Raw genomic sequence first — 20922 nt, forward strand, 5'->3', positions numbered from 1 at the left:
TCAAAACGGAACCAAAAAAACATATTAATGTTGAAATTTTACGCCAAACTAATTTACCGAGTCCCATCGGAACGACAATCCTCACATTCGGGCTCTATGAATTTAGTCGGACATGGTTATGGAAATAGCCATGCAATTATAAACATCTAACTCAAACAGGGACATGATAAATACTCTAAAATAAATTATAGCAAGGGTTGCAGATGGATTAAAACAAGAACTCAACACAATAACAATGGAAATAAAATATTTAAAGCATAGCAATAATAATTGAAATGATAAGGCAGGAACTATAAAATACTTAAAATAAAAACCGAAAAGTAAAGCAATTATAATTTAAATGAACCTGAAACGTAAAGTTGGAAATAAACTGAATTAAACTTCAAATGGCGGAAAGGTTGTTTGATCCAAGCACTCAATAGAAGCCTAAAAACACTAAGGTGTAATAGTTCCTCAATGTGAGCGAGCTACTACTTTACAATGGTGAATTTCTGCTTAAAAGTTAAAAATGAACTTGCACAATACTCTGATATAACTGGGATACTTGGATGCCAAAAAATCTAATGGAACTACCTATTTATAGTGTTACAGGTGCAGAAAGTGAAGTCCAAACGTTTGGAAATCGTGTGGAGTAAAATATGGTGGAATGGGGGAAGACTGGGCTTTTTCTGTTGTTATTTTTCAGCACACGATGTGCATGGCGGGCGCCATGTAGTATGGCGGTTGCCATACGTGGAAATTGGAGATTGAGGCTAGCTGACAATGTGTGGCAAGCGCCATGGCCTTTGACTCCGTCTCTTTTGCTCCTTTTCTCTCTCTTGGTGGACCCCGTGACTTCCTAGTCACGGCTAGCACCATGGCAGCCGCCGTGAAGGGTGCCACTAGTGTATTTTTTGCCATTTTTTCCTGTTTGCATCATTTTTGTCCTATTTCTTCGTGCATTGACTTTCATCTGTAAAGTACCTGAAACATACACAAACTACCAGCATATCACTATAAAAAATGGTATAATGACACTAAAATGTATGCAAATTGATTCAAAATGAACTATGTATTTTAGTGTTATTAAACTCCCTCATACTTAAACCTTTGTCTGTCCTCAAGCTAACTGCTACACATGAAAAAAAACTTTTGAAAACTACAGCAGATAGTATCAAGACTTATGAAAAAAACAATAGCATACAGATACTCATTCTAGTCTAAGACTCCACTTCGGCTAAGATTTGTGTTGATAGATACTAGCTTGCACACTAAGGATATCGTAAGAACACAATTCCGCAATTATGCGGTCATAAGCCTCCATCCTATACAAACCAATCTAAATCATGTCATCATGCCTAAGTCTAACTCATTCATCCCCTTTTCGTCCTCTTTCATTCTAGCGCAATCACATTAAGCACGTTATCCTTACACACCCGTAGTAGGATAACGTGTTAGTGACTATGATCTCATCATCGTTATATTTTTTTCTCTTTCTTGCACATTGGCTTAAGTGTCAACAAACAAAAGAATTTGTATCGTTGGGCTAAACGATCGGGTGAGAATCACCTAACTTAGAAAGAACACTCCTTTTTATTCATTTTTCTTCTTTTTCCTTCTTTTTAAGCTTGAGATCATTCACTTACTTGCATCAGCTTCCTACGTAGTGTATTTTTAGGATGGTGTTGATGGCTAAATAAACTACTTAAAGACTACTAAGGGGTGAAAATCTAAGGCTACGACATAATGAGTACTCAAATTGTTCTCCATGATTAGGAGACTTAAGGTGTTGGAACGATACCGATCTTGTGGAATTTTCCCAAGTCTCCACAATCTAACCTTAATTTCATTTGTAGCCTAAAACTTTCAAAAGATGCACTGTATTTTTAAGTTAAAATTTTCAGTATGGCTCAGGAAAATGGAAGAATTAATAAATAACATAAAACCATGCATAAAGACCCGGCAACACATGCAATGACTCAACAAATAACAATTAAACTAGAAACAAATAAAATCCTAACTAGATGGAATAAACTAAAATAAATGGTAAATCTAACTAGAAAATGATAAAATGAAAGCAATAAAATTCCTCCCTCACACGTAAACCAAACATTATCCTCAATGTTTTGATAAAAGTGGGAAAAAGAAGAAAGAACCTGGGTGAGAAGGTTAAGTCAAGCGTTCCATCTCCTTATTTTATGCAAATCCAAACAAATAAATAGAGCAAAATAAAATTAAAACTTGTGGGTTGCCTTTCACGCAACACTTTGTTTAACGTCGATAGCTCGACGGCTCAAGAGTGTAAGCATTCATGGTGGTTCTTTCGAGAATGACTCGTATGTCAAACTTTTAATAATCTTAGGTTTCTATAGCCATTTATCAAGCCATATCTAATATCTCTCACCTTTTCTTTTCTTCCTTCTGTGGGGTGGTTTATTCTTCTGGATTTTTGGGGGTGGTTCTGGCTCGATCCTGAGTATCAGTTTTTTAGGTTTGGGTTCAATTCTTTCACCCACCACCTAAAAGTCTAACCTTCCCCTCTTAACACTAATGAGTTCCTTAGTTCCATGATCCTCTAATTTTCTCTTTTTATGCAGGACCTCAAACAAAGGTGCATTGGTGTGGATATTTTCTAATACTTTTTGGATTGGGAGTCTACCTTATCTTCCACAAACCTTTATGGGAAAATAATAAGTGGGTTATAGGGAGGATGAACAACATAGATCGCTTCTTTCTCTACCTCTTCGACAACCTCCCTTTCAATTGGTGTCGGTGGACTTTTCTCACCAGAACTCTCCTCAACCTCATTATTACTCTCCTTAGGACTTTTTATTTGTTTTTCACTACTCGTAGCTACAACATCCGCTTGTTTCTTAGGGAAGGATCCTAGAGATGTTTGTGCAAGTAGGGAGATTTGAGTATCCAATGCCTCGTTCTGAGTCACTAAGGACTCAACCACAATGTTCAGTTGCCTAAGGGTTTCATTAGTATGGAGACTTTGTTTTCTAAACTCTTTATTCTAGAGAGTTTGTGTCGCCACAAAACGCTTTATCATAGATTCTAGCATAGCGAGAGTTTGTGTTGTTATAAAGTCCTCAATTAATATTTTGAGGTCATATTTATGGGAATCTTGCGGTTCCTCATAATACTGGGAGTGGTAATTTTAGAGAAAATTTGGGTGATCCATCTACCTAGGATTATAGTAATTGAAACAAGAATGTCTTAGTCTATACGGTGCTATAATGGAATTACGATAATGACTAAAAAGTTCCCCAGCAACGGCGCCAAAAACTTGGTTGAAAGTTTTTCTTCTATTCGAGGCTTTCCGCAAGTGAACGTAATGTATTGGGGTAGTATAAAAGGTTGTTGAATCCATAGAGAACTATAGTCACTCTTATCGCTATCTATTGTTGCTGTGTAAAAATCTAAGGTTAATCAGATTTTGGATGAGAATGAGAGTTAAAATAGAAAATAAAGTTTGTTTACGAAAATATTAATAAAAGCGATATCGGAATGTAATTTCCAATCACTCCTCTATGACTTAATAAATTCTTGGCGTTCATTTTGATTCTTAAAATATTCTTCAGAATAAAATATCAACTTAAAAACATTGCTCACTTCCGCGCAACATGTGTTATGTTCTGAAACCGTAAATGCTTTGTTGTCGCTCACTCAGTTACAATTTGGAAATAATTTTTGAAAACCAATAAATCCTAATTAATCACTAAAGCGTTGTCGCTATTTTTATAAAATTAAATCCAATTTTTGCGTTCGAGCATGGGTCTCACACTATCACGTTGTTGACCAGTACCTGGGTTTTTTCACTTTCGCACAAAACTCTTTTTATTTTAAAACTAAAAACCGAAACTAGAAAAATAGATTAATATTTAAATTTTACGCCAAACTAATTTACCGAGTCCCGTCAGAACGACGACCCTTACATCCGGGCTCTATGAATTTAGTCGTACATGGTTATAGAAATAGCCATGCAGTTATAAACGTTTAACTCAAACACTGACATAATAAATACTTTAAAATAGATTATAGCAAGGGTTGCATATGAATTAAAACAAGAACTCAACACAATAACAATGGAAATAAAATATTTAAAGCAGAGAAATAACAATTGAAACGATAAGGCATGAATTATAAAATACTTAAAATAAAAATTGAAAAATTAAATCAATTATAATTTAAATGAACCTATAAAGCAATCACCAACTAGTCGAGATCTATTCTGGGCCTTAGTGGACATGTTATTGTATATCCTTGGGGGATGCCTCAAAACTTCACTCCTAGAGTTACAAATGGTGGAGATTTTGTTCCTTAGTGCCTTTTCCTATGGGTAATGGGAAGGATACCACTTATCCTTGGGGAATGCCTCCTCATTTATCTCCCTAGTTGATTGATGTTGATAACTACGAAACTCCTGAAGATCAACCTCGCTATAATTTTGTGCCTGTAGCTACTGAAGTACTTGTTGAAACTGAGAAGGATTATAGGGGTCCTCCTATCAACGTGCATATTCCTCTACCATTTATTCAACCTGGTATGCAATACCCTTATCAAGGCATTTAACCTGTCAATCCTGGAATGTCGTTTGATCATCCGGGGGCACCTTATGCCCATGCTACTCCTCAGTATGTTCATCCTGGGGGCCCCTATGCTCCATATGTATACCATGGGGTACCATATGCTCAAGTTGCCAATCTTGGGGGACAAATTGCTAATCATGGTAGATGAATGTTTCTCAAAGTGCTCATATTTCTCCTCAGATTCCTCCTAAGTTTTCTACTCCTCAAGCTCATCAGTTTGTTACTTCTCAAGGCCCTCAATTTGCTACTCCTCTGGGTCCTCAATTTCTTTAGTATGCCAATTGGACTTTCCCCAGTACAAATCTGAACAAACCTGATGAATACCAATTGTTGGAGGAATGTATCTAAGCTACCGAAGGGTTCTCTACTTACGGTATGGACGCTAAGGAATTATGTTTGGTACCTAATATGGTTCTACCTCAGAAGTTCAAAATTCCTGACCTGCAGAAGTACAAGGGACTGAGCTGCCCGAAGATTCACATAACAATGTATTATAGAAAGATGGCCTCTTACATCGATAATGATTCTTTGCTTATTCATTTCGGCCAGGATAGTTTGTCTGGAGCTTCTCTTGATTGGTACATGGGATTATAACGTAGAAAGATTCGGTCTTGGAAGGATCTATTTGATGCTTTATTGAAGTAATACAAGTATAATCTTGATATGGCTCAGACCAGATTGCAACTCCAGAATCAAACTCAAAGAAGCAAATAAGACTTTCAAATAGTATGCCCAATGTTAGAGAGAAATGGAAGCCCAGGTTCGACCTCCTTTGTCTGACTCTGAACTCGTGGATATTTTCATGGGTACACCCCAAGGGACATATTTTGAAAAGATGGTGGGAAGTATGTCGTCCAATTTCTCAGATGTAGGCACAAAAAGAAGTTTGTATTTTTTTAGAAGTTTGAGAAAAGAGTTTGAGTATGCTTAAGTGTTTTAGCATTTATTGAGAAAAAGATTTTCTGGATCACTTGACAAAGTCAAGGTTTATTAAGAAAAGGGATGAAATTTTGAAAGCAATAAGTTTTTGAAGTAGATAGAAGTTTTGAAAATTTAAGAAATGGGAAGGGGAGGAAGAGATTATCCTAAAGCATAAAGTAAATGACATGAAATAAAGTGTCTCATTGTAGGGTAGTCAAAGAGAAAGCATTTGTCTATGCAAGTGTACTAACCACAAGATGGAGCAAGCATTTGACATTGGTCAAAACAAGCATCCATTTCCCTTTGGATTGAGCCACAAGATACAAAACACACAAGCAGTTGAATATCAAAAGATCCGGATGAACACAAAGCCATTGAGACATCCAAGTCTTGAGTTGGAGATCAAAGGGACCCAGAGGGATCACAAGGTCTCAGATGAATCACAAAGTATCAGATGATTTACAAAGTATCAGATGAACTCAAAGCAAGAGTAAAACACTAAGTCCTTAAGGTGCAAAATAAAAAATACTACTCAAGCAAGGGATAGTAACAAAAAGTTCATAAGATCATATTAAAGCTTTTTAGGGTTTCAGTCATTTTATCATGTTTTTGTTCTTTTGAAATAAGGAAGCAAAATAAGTCAAAATTAAAAGGCAAGAATGTAAATGACATGGATGTAAAGTGCATAAAGTAAATGTTAGTAGGTTAGATGTAACAAGTTAGTGGTCAAAAGACAAACAATGTATGTAGCAATCATGTTAGAGTGTTGAACAACATCAAACTCTCAAGGCATGAAGCACAAATAGTTCAAAACTCAAAGAAGAAAGAAGAGAACAAAAGGCAAAATAAAAACAAACTCAAGTGTTTGACTTAGGATCCACTATCAACAAGTCAAGAGACCCAAACATATGGCACAACTTAGGGATCATCTATCATTAACTCAAAGTGTCAAAAATATGATCCGATGATTATTCGATTGTAGTGTGAGTGCTATTATGGGTAAGTATTTGTTTATCGTCTCCACATGGATTAGTGCGATATCAATGTCGTTCAACAGTTACTAAGATTTTAAGCTTGGTTTGCAAAATTGTTTTTAAAACTACGCTATATAAAATGAATAACATACCAATTTGTTAGTGCGTGGGCCACTTTTAGTGAGGAGAGAGAGAGAGGGGGGGGATAAGGATTGTTATTGTTGAATTTTATAAAAGTTGTCAAACTGAATTACTATATACAAAGTTACCTGTACTCTAAGTAACAAATTAACGGACTAATTTAATAACTAAGTAATTGATAAACCCTAATTCTAACTAACTTAGACTTGAACTATAACTTGGACCGTATCACAACGGATACTACTTTTATCATTTCTAATATTTAATAAGAAATATTTAAAAAAAATTCTTATTTGCTTTTTTTTTATATATATATTTTTTAATTTGTATTAATTCATTAATTGAATCACTTATTGAGCCCGTTTGTTTTGACTTTTTTAAAAATATTTTTTATAGTGTAACATATTTTGATGTAAAAAATATTTACAAAGAAACTTTTCATAAAATTTTCAAATGAAAATTTAGTTTGAATAGTTATTCTTAAAATGTTATTTTAGTTATTTCATTATTTTTTCAAAAAAAATATTGAATATCAAAATTTTAAAAAATCATTTAATTTTGAAGCTATTTTAAATAATTTTTCATAAAAATCATTTTTGAAATAGAACTTTTTAAAAAATATGTGATTTTAACTATACTTTTATCTTCACTTCAATAATGTAGGTTTATGTTATAGTATATAAAAATTAATCTTTTAATTTATAAAAAATAAATTTAGAAAAACTTGTAATATTTTAAAAAATATTTTTGTAAAATTCATTTTCAAAAATATAAAAAAAAATCTATTTTTTTAAAACTAAAAAAAGCCTATCCATTATAAAACGGATAAAATGGATGAGAAATTGTGGCCACTCAAATTGTCATTGTGCCACAAAATATCAAACTCAAAGAAGAACATGAGAACATATTTATCATGGTTGAAAGAAAAGTGTCATGTGTTTAAATGTAGCCCCCTAATTGAATAGCCTTAGCATATACTCTATCTATTTGTGTTTTAATGATTGTTTTTTATACATACTCTTTATTATTATTTTTATTATTTATTATTACTATTATTATTATTATTATATAATATTTTTAATTATTTTATTTTTGTTTATTTTTCTAAAATAAATAATTAAGAGTGTTCTTAACAAATCAAAAATTTAATATTATATCAAATTTTAAAAAATATAAAATTAAAAAATTCCATACATAAACATCGTGATTTTGAATGACAGTAAAACTTACCATATTAATCCATCGTGATTTTGCTTTACTTAAGCACTTTTTCATGTCGGCATTGTAAATTTTAGTACTAGCTTTAATTTGAGGCTTTAGGCAAATGGCCACATCTCAAAACTTCGAAAGGAACTTGTTGCCTAATGGCTGATTATGATTGGTGTGACAATTATCTTAGAATAATCAAAACTGATGAAATCAATAAAAATAGTCTTTAATTGGAAAATACTAGTACCCATTCCACTAACACAAGTGATGATTGCCGCTATCTTCTTTTAGAATATTACTCGCTTTCATCTCATAAAGAATTTATCATATCCACTTTTTTCTATCTCAAATATTTTGTTCTTTTAAAATATCAAAATAATTTTTAATAAACTTTTCTGTGGAAACTTTTTTATTCATTTGTGTATGACCAAACTAATGATATTAGTATTACTACACCTACCATTCCTATAAACAAACAAAAGACGAAACTTTATTTAAAATTTTTGACTAGTTTTTTTGGCATCAAATTAGCTATTTTTCTATAACTAGTTATTTTAATATATTTAAATGCTTAAACAATATTGGATTAAACTTTATTTTTTATTTTGTGTTATTAAAATTATTTTCGTCTATTTAGAAAGATAAAAGACATATTTAATTTATGAAAATAAACTACAAATTTCATTTCCTATAAGACAATCAGATTGTTGGACCTAACAAAGTCATTGAGCTAACGGTTGGACGAGGAATGGTAGTAATAAGGCCGACATGAGTTAAAGTGACAGCGACATGCTTCAGTGACGAGTCACACATTTCATTTCTGTCCACTGTTTTTTATTTCCACGTGTCGATGTTATGTTCAGCCAGCAATGCGAGGCACAGTACGCGCCATTTAACATGTTTTTTACCATGAAAATGTTTTTGTGTGTATCTTGTTTCATCTTTTTTCTTGGTTCAAGAGAATTGATTTTGAAAATATAAAACTGATTTTTATATATATTTTTTTCTCAAATAAAATTGATTGTTTTTTAAAAGTAATTCTTTCTGGAATTTAATTTTTTTGTTTTTGAATTTAAATGGATTTTTTATAGTAAAATTTTATTTTAAGTCACTTTTACATAAAATTCTTTTACTTCCAAACCAAATTAATATAATAATATTTATTCATTCAAAATCATTTTGTATTTTTTATTTTATAATATTAATTATATTTATTTTATTTTAAATAAAAAGGGGATCATGGATTAAGGGTCCTCTTGTCCTTATTCAGGACTGACCATGATTACATTAAAAAGAAAAAAAATATTTTTAATTAATTTTAATAATTTTAAATTAAAATTAATTATTGTGTTATTATTTTTATTTATTTACTTAATTAATTAAAATAATTTAATTATTAAATAATATATCCTTTTAAATGATTTAATTAATTAATATAAACTTCTTTTTGGATGATATTAGAAACATAAAGCATAAATAATACTCTCTGCCCCAAATTATAAGATTTTTTAAACATTTTATATGAGTTATAAAAAATAATTATTTTTGTATGGAAAATAGGAATTATATATAACTTTAAAATATTAATTTTATTTATTATCTTAAAAAGAAATTTAAAAATTTAAAAAAATAAATAATAATAAATAGAAGATATTGCGTGTATATGCATTAAAATTTTAAAATAATTTATAATTTAGGATAGAAAGAATATAATATGTAATGGAATTTTTAAAAAATAAAATCTAAACTTAAACATTTTTTGAAAAACTATATAATTTTATTATATTAAATTTTAACATTGAATATCTAAATTATTACATATTAAAATTACTTTTTCAATAAATTCTCATTAAAATATTAGGTATATAAAATTAAAATTACTTTTTTTAGGTCTGATTAATGTGTGCACTCAGAATACGTCTCGAAGAATATAAAAATAAAAAATTGTATTTAAAAATAGTTTTTTTTTTAATTTTTAACAATTAAATACATGATTTTTTAAATAATATCATTCATTTTGATTTCCTCACAAGTACTTTAAAATTATATGTTTGAAAATCACATATAATTAGGGGTGGCAAAACGGGTTCGGCCCGCTGGTCATGTCCGTTTTGCCCGCACTTTAGTACAGGGCGGACCAAGGATTTAGGCCCTCAACCTTTAATGTGTCCGCCTCGCCCCGTCCCGTTTTTTTTTCGGACTTTTGCGGACACGTACATTTACATAATTTTTTACATTTTTAGGCTTAAAGAGTGCAGTGTCCGCGGGCTTTTTCTGCCCCACCCTCACTTTTTTGCGGGGCGGGCCTAAGTTTTAGACAATTTTATACAGATTAAAAATAATAACAAATAAATAAATAATTATTTATCATAATAGAAAATGAAATAGTAAAATTAAAAAATATGTATTAAAAATTGAAATAAATTATTTATTTTAAGATATTTATTTATTATAAATAAATCATTCATTATATGACGGAAGAAGTACTAATATTCACAAATGTCTTCAAATAACATATTAAAAGTTTTTGTTTAAGTCTTAATTAAGAGATTAAGAGACCATCCAACTTTAAAAAAAGCTATTCGTTCTCCAATAATGTACATATTTAAATATTTCAATCGAGTTTAAATTTTAAATTTAAAAGAGTCCATTAATTATTGACAAAACATCATATAGAATAAGATTGAGTTGACTCGGCGTTGAAAAAATCGACACTTACATCAATGTAAAGAGATTAAATTGAAAAAATCGAACTCTTTAGATCGATCAAACTCAATTCTATTCCATAAGATGTCTCGTAAATTTATGTAAATTCTTTTAAATTTAAATTTAAACTCAATCCAAATCTTCAAATATATACAATAATAAAAATATTTTAATTTTAGAAGTCGTGTTGACAAATTTAAAAATCCACAAATTACTCTTTTCAATACAACTTTAAAAAAAAAAGGTCCTATCATTGATTGTAAAAGGACCACATCTTTTTTCAAAAACTTATTTCTACACTTAGTCAAAAAATAATAATTATTTGTAACAATTTTTCTTTTAATAACTAAAATGAAACATAGTATAATAAGAATTGGAGGAATTAGTATAGATATTTGGAAAGGAAAGTTTGATTCTTAAATAGTGACCTCTTATCTCAACAACTCACAAACATCATTTTTTCCACTATTCTTGTGTTCTCTTCTCTTCTTCTCTCCCACAGTTAGCTCAGAAGAACTCATCCAAAATGGTTATCTCATCAACTGTCAAACATCCAGATGAACATAATGAAAGCATAGACTGTACTTTTGCTTCTAGATACGTGCGTGAAGCAGTTCCAAAGTAAGTCCATTTTTCCTTAAAAAAACAAACTACTTAAGTTCTTTGTTGATAGTAATTGAAACGAGGTTTGAATTTCTCTTTGTTGTTGGTAACAGGTTCAAGCTGGCAGAGAGTTCTATACCAAAAGATGCAGCATATCAGATAATAAACGATGAGTTGATGTTAGATGGGAAACCAAGGCTTAACTTGGCTTCATTTGTCACTACTTGGATGGAACCTGAGTGTGATAAACTCATCATGGATTCACTTAACAAGAACTATGTTGATATGGATGAGTATCCTGTCACCACTGAGCTTCAGGTCTGTTTAGCTTTAACATGATGATATAGTTTTTCAGCAAGATTCTGAATTGTGGCTGTGATCGCGTTGTGATCTTTGATATTGCTGAGAATTGTAGTCAAATAACGCTAAAACTATAAGTTGCAGTATGGTGTTGCAGATGTATGGACCTTTAGATTTAGAGAGGGAAAGTTTTCTCTCTCTGAATCGTAGGTCGTCTACATCTGCAACTCCGTACTGCAGCTTTAGAGATCCAATTTCAAACTATAACGGTGAAGTCCAAATTGCGGTTGTGAATTCTTTGTGTTTAAGTCTTGATTTTGAGTAAATGGGTGTCTTTATATGATTATAAAGTTTTGATTTTGAGCTATGATGTTTCGAATCTGCGACATCTGACTTATTCACCTATAGGAGTGAAGTTTCATCCTATAGACTATTAGAACAAAAAGAATTTGAATATTTTGGTATTGTATATGATCATTTTATGATGAATTTCTATCAAAACTTGAAACTGATACCGCAATTTGATTTATTTTTTGAATCCTGCAGAATAGGTGTGTGAATATAATAGCACATCTATTCAATGCTCCTATTGGTAAAGAGGAAACAGCAGTAGGTGTTGGGACTGTAGGATCATCAGAAGCAATAATGTTAGCTGGTTTAGCTTTTAAAAGGAAATGGCAGACAAAGAGAAAATCAGAAGGCAAACCTTACGATAAGCCCAACATCGTTACCGGGGCTAATGTGCAGGTTGACAACTTATGACATCTCTATAAGCGCTTATACGTTAAGTGTTTAAGTTATAAGTGTTTATGTTTAATGTTGTTTAAATATGCTACACAGGTTTGTTGGGAAAAATTTGCCAAGTACTTTGAGGTTGAACTAAAGGAAGTGAAACTCTCGGAAGGATACTATGTGATGGATCCATTGAAAGCAGTTGAAATGGTAGATGAGAACACTATCTGTGTTGCAGCCATTTTGGGTTCAACGCTGACCGGAGAGTTTGAGGATGTGAAGCTTCTTAACGAACTTCTTACTGTAAAGAACAAAGAGACGGGATGGGATACGCCGATTCATGTAGATGCTGCGAGCGGTGGTTTTGTTGCTCCGTTTCTCTACCCTGATCTGCTATGGGATTTTCGCTTGCCATTGGTGAAAAGTATCAATGTTAGCGGTCACAAGTACGGTCTTGTTTATCCCGGTATTGGTTGGGTTGTCTGGAGGAATCAAGATGACTTGCCGGATGATCTTGTTTTTCATATCAATTATCTTGGATCTGATCAGCCAACTTTCACATTGAATTTCTCCAAAGGTAATATACTGATAGATCAGTCACAGATCAGTCACGTTAAGTCAGTTCAGTTAGTAGTTGTCGACTGGATGGGCACGGGTTTGAACCTGCTACATCCGGCCATTAGGCTATTAGACCAAAAAGAAAGAATATACTCATAGATCATTCTAGCAAATAGTTTTTTCCTTGAATTTTTCTTTGTATTTCTTTCGACAGGATCGAGTCAAATCATTGCTCAATACTACCAATTCATACGACTTGGATTCGAGGTAATTATATTATCATTTTGATGCTCAATCTCAAGTATATGTCTGATATAACTATAGGTAAAATATTTCAATTTTGTGCTATACTTGTTTTCTTATACATCCTGTTATGTTTCTTGCACTAAGGGCTACAAAAGTGTGATGGAAAATTGCTTGGCGAACACGAGAATTCTGAAAGAAGGAATTGAGAAAACTGGAAAGTTTAAGATTGTGTCCAAGGACGTCGGCGTGCCACTTGTAGCGTTCTCGTTGAAAGACAGTAGCCGGCACACGGTATTCGAGATAGCAGACCATTTGAGAAAATACGGGTGGATAGTTCCGGCCTACACAATGCCTGCGGACGCGCAACACATTGCAGTCCTGCGAGTGGTGATCAGGGAGGATTTTAGCCGCAGCTTGGCTGAGAGACTTGTTTCTGATATTTGCAAAGTTGTGGCTCTCTTGGAGACAATTCCAAGTACCATCTCCTCGAAAAGTGCTCATGTCGCGGTTATCGCGAGTGAGACAAGCGAGGAGGTTAAGAAAGATATTACAGAGACTCAAACTGAGATTGCAAGTTATTGGAAGAAGCTTGCTACAGGAAAGAGAGTTGGAACATGCTAGTGTTGTCAAATGTTTGTTGTGTTTTGTGAGCTACTTTGTTTGTGCGGTACAATTAAATTTAATGTGTGTAAGGATTGTTTCATTGTTACTTTATTTATCTATGTAGAGATATAACCATTGTCAATGTATCTCTAAACCATATATTTATATGAATGAATGAATAAGACTTGTCTTGTTTCCTTAGCATACATATGTAATCAAGTACATTACTCCAAGGTTTTATTTTTTCATTTCAAAATTAGGAACAAACCAAAGGCTAAAAGGATTGGAAGAATTCTCGAAACGAAAAACGGAGAGGGGAAGGAAAACAATCTTGCTTCAACCACAAGCAATCTTTGAAAGCGTTATCGAGAAAAGGGATTCGCCATAGTTCCTTTGTGGACAAGTTTTTTTTATTTATTTGGAAAGTTGTCTTGTTAGATTCTTTGAGTCAACTGAACATGTTTAGGGATAGTTTGAAAAGTACAAAGATATATAGATAAAATGGTTGTCCTTTTATCATTTTTAATCAAAACTTTCTGTTATACCATGCATTTTAAAAGGTAGTTGTGTTGTTTTGTATATGTTCTATTTTCTAAACATTTAAATAAGAGGAGTTTAGAAAACATATGTGAGTGAAACTGTGCAATATTAGCGCTACCATTCAAGGGAGCTGGTTTCAAAAAAAAAAGGAGTTGATTGACACATAAGAATATCAATGAAAATATTGTTATTGTCCAAGAATTAAAGAGTAAGTTGTTCAATTTGAGTGTTATGTCAAATATGTCAAATAGGTCGTCCCTTATTCGTCCTTAGTATCTCTATTGTTAGAATTGTTACATGAGTCAAAGTTGAGTTAATTTACCGATCTATGGTCAAGTTGACCTCGTTGCTGGATGAACTTGCCCCCTTCCATAAATGAATGTTCGACCGATTTAACTCGAGATCGGTCTAAACTCGTGTATGCTATCTTGATTACTCTTCAATACCATAATGTGCTATAGTACTAAAAAGATGATGTCAAACGAACTCGAGTCATTGCGGATATATCATTCTAGTATTTTATATTGAATTTGATAAATTCTTATACCATTACTAAAGATATGTGTGGCATAATGAAGACGGAAAGAATAAATTTAATAGAAATCTTATGGACACCTTTCTCATTTTTGGAGTCGACTTAAGAGAGAAGGTGTCGCCTAAAAGAGTGCAAGATTAGCTGATTATGGATGACTATTTAATATCAATAATGGTGGTTGTATAGTTGGTTTTCCTAATCCCATTGACAACATAAAGACAATGTATGGAAGAAATTAGGAGTTGTGTGAGAGGTTATATTTGACTTGAATATTGAATATTACAATGTTGGAAGTTCAATTTGATTTTGTAACTCTTGTTTAGGGAGTTAGGGAGAATCTTGATAGGGATTTTAGTAAGGGTGACAAATAGACATGTCTGTATCGTTTAAATTTGTTCCACATAAGCTCACAAAAAATGAATCAGGAGAGACGAAGATACTAGATGATACGGGTCTAAAACTTTTGCATTTTAATTTCATCCTAAAAAATAATTAAGAGCGAGGTAGGGCGGAACCGGAACCGACGAACCCTACAAGGTCTTGGGTGCAAACAATTCTTGTCTTGTAAATTTAAGGTCTTGGGTGCAAATAATTCTTGTCATGTAAATTTTGCTCTTGCCATTAAACAAAGACCCCACAAATAAACGACGGAATTGGTCTCTTATTTTTTATTCTATCAAATCAAATAAGTTAAAAACCATTTCATTTCTTCCCCACTGATTCTTCCCTTTATTAATTTCCCCTCTCTTTCGAAAAAACCAAACGGAGCATTAAGGTAAAATCACGTTACTCACAAAGCCCAAAAATCACATTTGATTCGCCCAAACGCGCTTCCAAGCATATAGAATCAGTGACTCATCGGTGTTCCTTCCTTCGGCTTCTTTTCATCGGTGTTGAAAGCCGTATCATCCATCACCTAAGTAAGCTATTCCTTCTCTCCATTCCTTTCACTTCCATAAAAATCCCCCACATTCAAAACCTCATCTTTTTCACCCGCCACCTGTTTGTTTTTTTGTTTTTGAGTTTTTCCTCACTCATTTCAATGCCTTCAATTCCTAAACGCCAAATTATCTTCATCGGCATGTTTAATAGTTACATAAACTCTCTCAAAAGTCATTCCTTTTCATCACTCGCCCATCACCATCACCATCACCATCACCAGCATCATCATTATCATCATCACTCTTATCTATTCAGAAACAAAGCTTTGCCTCTAATTGTATCTGCACTTCAATCATCAATGTTTTCTGTATTTAAATACTCTACTCGTTGCCAGTTACAACTATCAGATGCTCATTATGTTCAACTGATTCAATCTTCATTGCCAGTGAACTCTTTTGTCTCATTTCATTTATCCAATCGCCATTATTGTTCAGAAACCGTTACCATGAACCAAGATTCTGTTTGTGGTGTGAGTGATGATGTTGTGGAGGTAAATGGTGTTGTGGAGAGTAATGGTTTTGAGAGTGATATTGATAAGGTGCATACCACTGTAATGGATAATTTAATTGGTTTTCACAATATGGAGAAAGCTCTTGAAAAATTAGGCATCCCATTGTCCACACCATTGGTTACTGGTGTATTGCATAGGCTTCGATACGATGAAAAGATTGCATTTCGGTTTTTTACATGGGCTGGTCATCAAGATAATTATTCTCATGAGCCTTGTGCGTATAATGATATGATGGATATTTTGTCTAGCACAAAGTATAAAGTAAAACAGTTTCGGATTGTTTGTGATGTCTTGGATTATATGAAGAGGAACAACAAGAGTACGGTTCCGGCAGAAGTTCTGATGAATATTTTGAGGAAATATACTGAGAGGTATTTGACTCATGTACAGAAGTTTGCGAAGAAGAAGAGGATAAGAGTGAAGACGCAACCGGAAATAAATGCGTTCAACTTTCTGTTGGATGCTTTGTGCAAGTGTTGCTTGGTTGAGGAAGCTGAAGGGTTCTATAAGAGAATGAGAAAAATGATCAATCCTAATGGGGATACGTATAATATTTTGGTTTTCGGATGGTGCAGGGTTAGAAACCCGACTAGAGGGATGAAAGTGTTGGAAGAAATGATTCAGTTGGGTCACAAGCCTGACAATTTCACGTATAATACTGCCCTTGATACTTACTGCAAAGCTGGGATGATAACAGACGCGGTAGAGCTTTTTGAATTCATGAGGACAAAAGGTTCAATCATATCTTCTCCCACTGCCAAGAGTTATTCAATTCTAATTGTGGCTCTCGTCCAAAACGATAGAATGGAGGAATGTCTTAAAATCATGGGGCATATGATTAGCAGTGGTTGTCTTCCTGATGTCACGACATACAAGGATATAATCGAAGGTATGTGTTTGTGTGGTAAAATAGACGAAGCTTACAAGTTCTTGGAAGGGATGGGAAACAAAGGTTACCGGCCTGATATTGTTACTTATAATTGTTTCCTCAAGGTTCTCTGCGACAATAAGAATTCTGAGGAAGCCCTCAAACTATACGGGAGAATGGTTGATTTGAATTGTGTTCCTAGTGTCCAAACTTACAATATGCTGATTTCGATGTTTTTTAGGATGGATGATCCTGACGGGGCATTTGAGACTTGGCATGAAATGGAGAAGAGAGGTTGTAGACCAGACACAGATACATACTGTGTCACGATTGAGGGTTTATTTAACTTCAATAAAGCAGAAGATGCTTGTATTCTTTTGGAAGAAGTGATAAACAAGGGAATGAAAATTCCTTATAGAAAGTTTGATTCCTTGTTGATGCAACTTTCGGCTATTGGTGATCTCAAGGCTATCCATAAGCTCTCGGATCATATGAGGAAATTCTATAATAATCCTATGGCAAGACGCTATGCTCTAAGCCAGAAGCGTAAGAGCATGGGTTTGAGAGGGAAATCGTAGTTAGAAATTTCTTGGTTGAGTTTGTACTACCTTTCTGCAAAAGCTTGGAGGAGATTCTGTTATGAGGGTTTTTCTCATGTTGACAAGTATTTTCTGGTGACATGGCAGGTTTAGTATTTACCATTTTAGGTTCTGCCTTCAAGCTTGTCTCTGCATTGCATGTTGGGCTAATCATGATGACAACTAGTTGCATCTTTGGACATGGTCTATTGGCCATGCCCTCTCCTGCCAATACTTTTGCATGAAAAACTTGAGTCTTTGGATCTCAGCTATTCTTGTTTTTGTTCAGCAAGAGAAATTTTGGAAGCTGTTATGACATTCTGATTGAGCGGTGATGATTGGCTAATGCAACCTAAATGCGGAAAGATACAATTATGTATTATGTTGTCTTGTGTGGGAGAAGGGGTTGCGAATTGTGCATGACGGCAAAATTTGTTATCTGTTCAAGAATCTGTTGGTTACTTCCGCTGAAAGATATTCCAATTTAATGACATTTTGTCTAGCATCTTAAGGGTTATGATTTGACCCTATGAAATAGCTACCTGTATCATAATTAATGAATGGACAGTCACTTCAATAATGATCACAGTTTACTTTTTCCCTTCGTTGGTCACATTCTATTTTCCCATTTGCATTTCCACATTTCTTTTGATGTTTCCTCCTGTTGTTAAGCTTGTTTGTTTTGTTGGATCATCATGTAGAAGAGTGGGGTTTCTTAGACATGTGAGGAGGTTTGTTTTTGTTTTTTTTAATTACTTTTCCCATCTTAAGCATTGGTTCTTCACCCTATAGAAAAATCAAAAATACATTTAGAATTCGAAATGCACTTTCGGCCGCACCTAAATATAGCACACATTCATTTGTCAAAAAGAAATAGTTGAAAAATAGACCCAAACTTTATATATATATATATATATATATATATATATATATATATATATATATATATATATATATATATATATATATATATATATATATATATATATATATATATATAATATATATATATATATATATATATATATATATATATATATATATATATATATATATATATATATTGTGAATGCGAGGTTCAGAAAATATAATATTTTTAAATTTTTTAAGGTGTTTTTCCACTAAACAATTTTTTTATATCTTTTATCCTCCTTCAAAAAAGAAATTGCTTCGAAAACTCGCTTACAAAATGTTGTTGAGTTTGGATAGTGTTCGGCCCAGCTCAAGAACTCTAGATTTAGAATATGAATACTGAATGTTTTAGAAAGTAAATTAAAAAATATATCCAATTATTTAGATGTGTGTCAATAATTCAATGATTTACAAGTAACATATATCCTCCAGAAATGTAACATATATCACATGATCTTAAAACATATGAAATTTGATCATCCTATTTAAGAGCAAACATGAACTTCCTAGCTGAATAATTTGGTTTTAAGGTTTAATCATGTTTCTGTTGAAAAATCTGGTTATTTCAAGAATGAATTCATGTATTTATGTAGATGATATATAGAGTATCATTAATGCCCATTCACCCCTATGTTGGATGGTGTGTCGTTATAGTTGTGGTCACCCTTCTGCTTTCTTTGCTTCATCTTTTTTATTCACCTCACTTTTAAGAATTATTTCTAGCCTTTAACTCATATTCCATAGTCTTCATTTCTTTATCTTTAGGAAAAATACTATTTTTGGTCCTTTAACTTTACCTTCGAGTCCATTTTAATCCCTTAATTTTAAAAGAGGTCAACTTGATCCTTTAATTATTCAAACAGCGCCACATAAGTCATTTATGTCTATTTTTCTCAAACGACGCTTATTTATGTACGCGTGGCAGCTGAGTTGCCTCTTAACAGTCATCTTTTTCGTTTCTACCCTGAGTTTCTTCCCCTTTTTATTCATTTTTTCCTCAAATCAAATTAGGGTTTATGAATTGGTTGATTCTCAACTAAAATTGCTTATTGAAATCGAATGTTCCATCAACAATGAATTTTGGGCGTTGTTTAAACCAATCTAAACAGAAGAGCTCTGAAGTTTTGATTCCAATGTATACACAAGCTCAAATTTGCGATGGAAATCCATTTATCGTTGTGGATGAAGGTGAGAAAACAGAAGAAAGTGGATTGAATTCTGTTGTCTTTTTCCCAAACTTTTTCAACTTCTGCTTCTGATTGATCTTAATCCGAGTCTGACCCTTAAGTTCAGAGTCTGAATCATAGTCACTCAGAGTCTAAACTCTAGTATATCTTTATCAGATTCTAAAATAAAATATGACTCAGATGTAAACAAATGATAGCAACGGAATATAGTTAAGAAGCAAGTAAATTAAAAGCACAAGAGACACAAGCAGTTATCCTGGTTCCTCTTACAATCTGAGAGTAGTCCAGTCCCCTTGCACTTCCAAGGGATTTTCATTATGACCAAATTTAATTACAAATGCTCAAGCACACATGCAAAAGACTTCTTTTGCTTATACACACAAGTATAAGACTTCCTTACTCAAACACACAAGTCTGGGACTTCCTTGCTCAAGCACACAAGCTCAAGACTTATTTGCTCTAACACGCAAGCTAAATACTTCCTTTGTTCAAACACACATGTAAGAGACTTCAAATACTCAACACACTAAAGCAAGAGAGTTTTGACTCTATAACAAACTGTTAAGATATTTGGGTAATCAGTACACTTGATATTCAATCTGAGGTGTATTTAGAATACAACTTAGAAAGACTCTAAGACTTAAGAACTTCTAAAATATACAAGTGTTAGGATGTTCTAAATCTAATATATTTGACATAGTATTTTCTCTTTGAATGCCAATTATCATAGTCTATAGCAGTGTGTTGTATTAAAGCTTGGTAGATTTTCTTCTTCAGATATGCGACTCCTTTTATATAGAGGGAGATAAGAGACATTGAAATTTTTTAGTAAATAGGTTGGGCTACCTTTGTACTTGATTAGACACATCAAGCAAACACCTTTCTATAAGAGGAATTATTCGTTGAAGCTCATGAATCCAATAAGAGATTTTTCCTTAAGTTTTCACGTGATTAAAAGGTCTTTGAGTCAGACAGAGTTGCCTCGATTGAAGTATTTTTGTCTTCAAAGGTTAATCACTTCAGAGTCTGCTCCTTGACTTCTGAAGCTTCAGAGTCTGGATCACTATAGGCTGACTTTTTTCATAGTTGACTTCTTCTGAGTCTAGATATTCTATCAGAGCCAGAGTCTTCATAGCCAGAGTCTGAACTTCAAATGCAGGTTCCTCAAAAGCATCTCTTCATCTATTCTTAATGATTATATACCTAGAAACTAGAATAGATGCTAGTGTTGTGAATTGATATCGTGAAGAACAAACCAAAATATGAGATAAAGATTGAGTTT

The 20922-nt window shown here is 32.9% G+C and overlaps 2 protein-coding genes across 2 annotated transcripts; both read left to right on the plus strand.

Moving 5' to 3' along the window:
• Positions 1-10906: 10906 nt before the first annotated feature.
• Positions 10907-13768, plus strand: LOC127133187 (glutamate decarboxylase). The gene is made up of 6 exons (XM_051061721.1): positions 10907-11146; positions 11242-11446; positions 11975-12175; positions 12269-12737; positions 12933-12985; positions 13109-13768. The coding sequence occupies exons 1-6, from the start codon at positions 11052-11054 to the stop codon at positions 13583-13585; spliced, it is 1500 nt and encodes a 499-aa protein (XP_050917678.1). The 5' UTR covers positions 10907-11051; the 3' UTR covers positions 13586-13768.
• A 1525-nt stretch (positions 13769-15293) lies between these two features.
• On the plus strand, positions 15294-18161 carry LOC127133203 (pentatricopeptide repeat-containing protein At1g73400, mitochondrial). Its single transcript, XM_051061722.1, has one exon. The coding sequence runs from the start codon at positions 15685-15687 to the stop codon at positions 17539-17541; it is 1857 nt and encodes a 618-aa protein (XP_050917679.1). The 5' UTR covers positions 15294-15684; the 3' UTR covers positions 17542-18161.
• The last annotated feature ends 2761 nt before the right edge of the window (positions 18162-20922 follow it).

This window comes from Lathyrus oleraceus, chromosome 1 (genome assembly GCF_024323335.1).
Source record: "Lathyrus oleraceus cultivar Zhongwan6 chromosome 1, CAAS_Psat_ZW6_1.0, whole genome shotgun sequence".
NCBI lineage: Eukaryota > Viridiplantae > Streptophyta > Magnoliopsida > Fabales > Fabaceae > Lathyrus > Lathyrus oleraceus.